The 5,536-nt window shown below is 50.5% G+C and overlaps 1 protein-coding gene across 1 annotated transcript in view; it reads right to left on the bottom strand.

Annotated features, from left to right (window-relative positions):
• POGZ (pogo transposable element derived with ZNF domain) overlaps window positions 1–5,536 on the bottom strand; it is an 18,170-nt gene that overhangs the window by 6,679 nt on the left and 5,955 nt on the right. The window contains exons 7-12 of the mRNA XM_029958034.1: window positions 4,996–5,246; window positions 4,261–4,361; window positions 3,433–3,579; window positions 2,599–2,733; window positions 1,579–1,751; window positions 553–693 (exon numbers count right to left, since the gene is read on the bottom strand). Coding sequence (XP_029813894.1) covers window positions 553–693; window positions 1,579–1,751; window positions 2,599–2,733; window positions 3,433–3,579; window positions 4,261–4,361; window positions 4,996–5,246 — 948 coding nt within the window. The remainder of the gene's footprint in view (window positions 1–552; window positions 694–1,578; window positions 1,752–2,598; window positions 2,734–3,432; window positions 3,580–4,260; window positions 4,362–4,995; window positions 5,247–5,536) is intronic.

Below are 5,536 nucleotides of genomic sequence, written 5' to 3' on the forward strand. Positions count from 1 at the left end.
AATTGCTCTGGACAAAGACAAAAAAAAGAGTTTAGAAAGTCATAATTGCTCTGGACAATGATAAAAAAGAGTTCACAAAAGTCACAATTGCTCTGGACAAAGACAAAAAACAAGAGATTAGAAAGTCATAATTGCTCTGGACAAAGACAAAAAAAAGAGTTTAGAAAGTCACAATTGCTCTGGACAAAGACAAAAAAAGAGTTTAGAGAGTCATAATTGCTCTGGACAAAAAACCACACAAAAGTCACAATTGCTCTGGACAAAGTGGCTGTAAAACCACCTCAACCCCACATTCACAGGCCCAACCCCCGGGTTAATGACATTTAATGACATTTTGTCAGCTTGTCTTGTGTCCCAGGAGGTTAAACCCGGGCCTAAGTGCTAAAAACCAGCACCAAACCTCAGCAAAACACCCGGATCTGGCAATAATTCCGGGGGATTTTTGGGAATGCCGGACTTCTTCTCCTCTTTGAAAAAACAGTGACCCCCAGAGCCCCTCGGGGAGGTGGAACTGCCCCCAAATCCCGGTTTTATTCCCGTTTTCCCCCTCACTTGATCATGTGGTTGGCGTAGGCCCGGGAGCAGCAGGTGCTGTAGCGACACAGGGAGCAGTGCACGTAGGTCGGGAAGTGGTTGGGGAAGTCTGGGATCTCAAAGCTGCATTCCAGGCACGTCTGCCTGCCCAGGACACTCCTGCAAGAGGGGAGGGAGAGCTCTGTTAGCCTTGGGATGGTGGAATTAGGGCCACTGTGGGGGGAAAAGTGGATTTAAGGCCTTGTGTCGGTGTTTCCCGCTCCCTGGAAATCGTTTGGAAGTGGGTAATAAATGGGGAAATGACAAGAAATAATAATTCCAGGTACGTCTGTCTGCCCAGGATGCTCCTGCAAGAGGGGAGGGAGAGCTTTGTTAGCCTTGGGATCGTGGGACATGCATGGAATTATGGCCATTGTTGGGAGAAAAGTGGATTTAAGGGTTTGAGGAACTCCCTCGTTCCTCGGTGTTGGTGTTTCCCACTCCCTATAAATCATTTGGAAGTGGGTAATAAATGGGAAAATGACAAGAAATAACAATCCTGAGGACGAGGCAGCAGCACCTGGAGGGGCTACAGGAGAGGGATTTTGTACAAGGGGTGGAGTGACAGGACAAGGGGGGCAGGGTCAGGCTGAAACAGGGAAATTTAGGGTGGATGTGGGGAAGAAATCCTTCCCTGGGAGGGTGGGGAGGCCCTGGCACAGGTTATTCCATGGATTCCCCAGCCCTGGGAGTGTCCAAGGCCAGGAGCAGGTCTAGTGGATGATCTTTCAGTCCCTTCCCACCCAAACCATTCCATGACCCTTTAGGGTGGGCAGGAATCCCTCCCCTGCTGGAATTCCACTGTCAGCTCACTCTGGATTTCAGCCTCACCTCAAGGGCTTTCCCAGCACAATCCTGGTTCTGTGGGAAGCCAAACTCATGGAATAAACCCCCCCTTGGCACAGGATCAGGTGCTCCCCACCCCCTTTGGCACCGGAACAACCCACGGCAGCCCCTCGGAAACCTTCAAAAATTCAGAATTCAGCCCCAAAAAGGAGCTCTCACATTTTTTTGACGGCTCTTTTCTGGACGTTCCTCTGGACAGGAGGGTACAGGAAGATGGGCTGGGGGTCTGAGGAGGAGGACAGAGGAGCTGTGTCCTGTCCCAGGCCCTGGGACATGTCGTTGGAAGAGACCGGCAACGTCCGCGGTTGTCCCCTGGACGCCCTGATTGTCACCTGGAGGGAGCAGAGACACCAAAAAAAGGGGCAGGAATGAGCTAGGAATGGTCAACCCAGAGAGGAGAAGGTTGTGTGGAGACCTCAGAGCCCCTTCAGGTCCTGGAAGGGAACAGGGAAGGTGGAGAGGGGCTGTTCATCAGGAACTGGGGTGACAGGACAAGGGGGGTGGGTTCACACTGAAATAGGGAAATTTAGGGTGGATATTGGGAAGAAATCCTTCCCTGGGAGGGTGGGGAGGCACTTTGGAGGTTATTCCATGGATGTTCTACCCCTGGAAGTGTCCAAGGGCAGGTTGGACCAACCTGGGCTCAGGGAAGGTGTCCCTGCCCATGGTCTGGATGATCCCTCAGGTCCTTTCCTACCCAAACCACTCTGGGATCCTCTGCAGCCAAATTCAGGCTCAGGAGCTCCAGGGACACAGGATTTGAGCAACCTGGGCCAGTAGAAGGTGTCCCTGCCCATGGTCTGGATGATCCCTCAGGTCCTTTCCCACCCAAACCACTCTGGAATCCTCTGCAGCCAAATTTCAGGCTCAGGAGCTCCAGGGACACGACTCAGCCCCCCCCAGGACACAGGATCTGAGCCCCAAAAGTGCCTGTTTGTCCCTAAAAAACTACAGAGCACGTCCAGACAGCTCAGGCAGCTCCTCCAGAGGTGAGTTCAACCTCTGCCACCTCCTCTCTCTCACTCCCTCCCTCCCTGAATCACCCAATTAACTAATTACACTGTGGTTTAGGCAAAACCAGCCTGGTTTTTACAACACCAGTGAACACAAAACACTCCAGAGGTGTTCCCTGAGGGAGCCCAGAGCCTGGGATTCCTCAGCAAACCCGGGATTCCTCACCTTGGTGCCAGGTTTTAACCCTTCCAGCTGCTTGGGCTTGCGGAAGGTTTTGTGGTGCTGCAGCTTGTGCTCGATTTTGTCCTTGGCAAAGAGGAACTGGAGCCTGCACTTGTTGCAGTGATAAACACTCTTCTTCTAAAGCAAAGGGGGAAGAAATGCAGCTGAGAGGAAGAGGAGTTTCCCCCCACAGACACACAGCAGGGTTTGGGTTTAAAAATGAAAGAAAATAAAAGCTCCAAACCCCCCCAGTTTCCCCCTCTTGGAAAGCAAAGGTGGCCCCGTTTTCCTCCTGCACGGCCCTGGTTGGTGGGTTGGTTTAAATTGGTTTAAGTTTTTAATTAAAATCGTGATGTTCTGCAGAGACACCACACCTGGAAGCGCCACAGAACAGGTCCTGGGGCAACATTCCCTCAGGAGCTGCCTCTCAGGGGAGCCCAGCAGAGGATTTTGGGGCAAATCATTTCAGGCACTTTTAGAATTCCCAAATTCTCCCTACCAAGATCTCATTTTCCACCCCCAGACAGGTGATTCCTGGTGTACCTGGTGCCTCATTCCCTCAAGAGCTGCCTTCCCTTTGCCCCTCAGGAGAGTCCAGGAGAGGATCTGGGGGGCAAATTCCTAAATTCCACCTACCAAGAGCTCATTTTCCACCCCTAGACAGGTGATTCCTGGGGTACCTTTTGCCTCATTCCCTCAAGAGCTGCCTTCTCTTTGCCTCCCAGGGGAGTCCAGCAGAGGATTTTGGGGCAAATCATGTGGTAAAATCCCTGAATTCCCAAATTCCACCTACCAAGAGCTCATTTTCCCTCCCCAGCCAGGAGACTCGTGGTGTACCTGGTGCCTCATGAAGTGCTGCTGGAAAGCATTGCCATTTTTGAAGACCTTGAGGCAGTAGGGGCAGAGCAGGTGCCGGGTGTCCTCGTGGATCATCCGGAAGTGACTGTCCACCTCCGAGTAGAGGGAGGAGCGGTACTGGCACACCTGGAAAAATTGGGGGAAAATCCCAATTAATGGAGAAATAATGCAGGGATTTGGCTCCTGCTCCTCGCCAGGATGTGGAGATCCCAACAGCACATTCCCAGGAATACCAGGAATGCTGGGATAGCCTGAGCTGGGCACACAGGGCTCGTCCAAGCCCAGCTCCTGGGAGCTTGGAATTAGATCCTGGTTCGGGAATTAAGAGTTCAGGAGTTCAGGAATTAGATCCTGGTTATTCCTGGGAGGTGGTGAATCAAGCAACTGCTCAGAGGAGTCTGGAGAGATTTCAACCCCCCTTTTGTGAAAGGGAAGTGACAATTCCAGCTCCAAATCCGAGGGAAAAAAGGGAAAAGTTAAGAAGGGAGAGAGAGCCAGTCAGTGTAGAGCAGTGGGAATTCATTAAGGAGAATTCATTAATGGAATTCATTAAGAATTCATTAATGGGATTCATTAATGGAATTCATTAAGGAGAACTCATTGAGGCAGAATTTGGAGCAAAATCTGGTTGAACACAACTTGGTTTGGAAGTTTCTTCCCCTGTTTTTAATTCATGGAGCTCCATGCCTGGGGAAAAAACACAGCTGGGCTCCCCAGGACCCCTAATTGGGATGGAAAATCCCAGATTTCCTCTTTTTCTCTGCTATGTGAGAGTGAAATCCAGCTCCCAAACCCCTTTTTCCCCACCTGGCACACGTAGGGCATCTCCCCAGGCTTGTGGGTGTCCTTCATGTGCTGCAGGAACATGGGCTCGCTCTCGAAGGCCCACTCACAGATCTTGCACTTGGCTGCAAAAAGAAGAGGGAAAAGCAGGTCAAAATTGGGGGGAAAAAAATCCAAATTTTAGGTTTCTTTGGTCAGATTTATTATCAGTGTTCTCCTGTGGAAAAAGGGGATAAATCCTTCTTTGGGATCCACTGGATTTGGGAATACCAGGACTGATGTGAAAAGACTGCGTGGGAACATCTCTTTTAAGATAAAATTAAAAATTAAAAGGAAATTTCAACATTCTGAGCAGAACTGGCAAACCACAAAACCAAGGCTCTAATGATTTTAAATTATCCAATGATTAAACGGAGCAGGAAATTAAAGAGTGACTTTCTGCCCCAAACTGAAGTGGGTTTTGACTTTGTGACACTCATGGGGCTCCACTTCACCTGCTGATGTTTTGAGTCAGGGCAGAGCAAAACCAGCAGCATCTGGAGAGGGTTTGGGTGTTTTTTCCAGCAAAACAGAACAATTCCCTGCCTTAAAATGGAGTAAAACTGAGCCCATCACCCAGGGATGTTCTCACCTGGGCCACCCTAAGAACTGGTTCTACTTGTCGGCTTTAAAGACAAGCCCCAAGTTTTTTGGGGATTTCCTGCAAGATTTGTGATTTACCACCAGATAAACCCCCAGTTTAAGGTTGCAAAGGCTCACTGGTGGACTCGTAGGGGCTGTGGACGTTCTCCAGGTGGCACTGGAGCTGGAAGGGGGTGGAGAACTGCCTGTAGCAGTGCTGGCAGATGGTGTGCACGTCCACCTCGCCGTTCTGCTGGTCCAGCTCCACGTGGTGCTTCATGTGGTTCATGAACCTGCAAGAGGGAGGGACACAAATCCAGATTTTCTGCACCTCTGACCCCAAAACCCTCGGTCTGAGCCCTTCTTGACCCCCATTTGGTGCCTCCTTGCTGGCAAAACACAGCTCAGCACGGTGGGATCAAAGAGGGGCTCGCCCAGAAAACGCCATTTCAGCAAAATATTTCCCCTTCCTGGTGAAAAATCAATGGAGAAAGATGAGAGGGAGAATTTTTGTCCTCCAGGAATTATTATTTCTGGTCATCCAGCCATGAGCAAAAGAGACTGACCCGGAAAATGGGGCTGCTCAGGCTGGTTTCTATTCACACCCCAAAGCTCTGCAGCACCACTGGTGCTCCCAGTTCAACTCTAACCCTCCAAACTGGGGCTGTTCAGGCTGGTT

The sequence above is a fragment of the Manacus vitellinus genome, unplaced genomic scaffold (assembly GCF_001715985.3).
Source record: "Manacus vitellinus isolate BGI_N305 unplaced genomic scaffold, ASM171598v3 scaffold_138_pilon, whole genome shotgun sequence".
NCBI classification, from domain to species: Eukaryota; Metazoa; Chordata; class Aves; order Passeriformes; family Pipridae; genus Manacus; species Manacus vitellinus.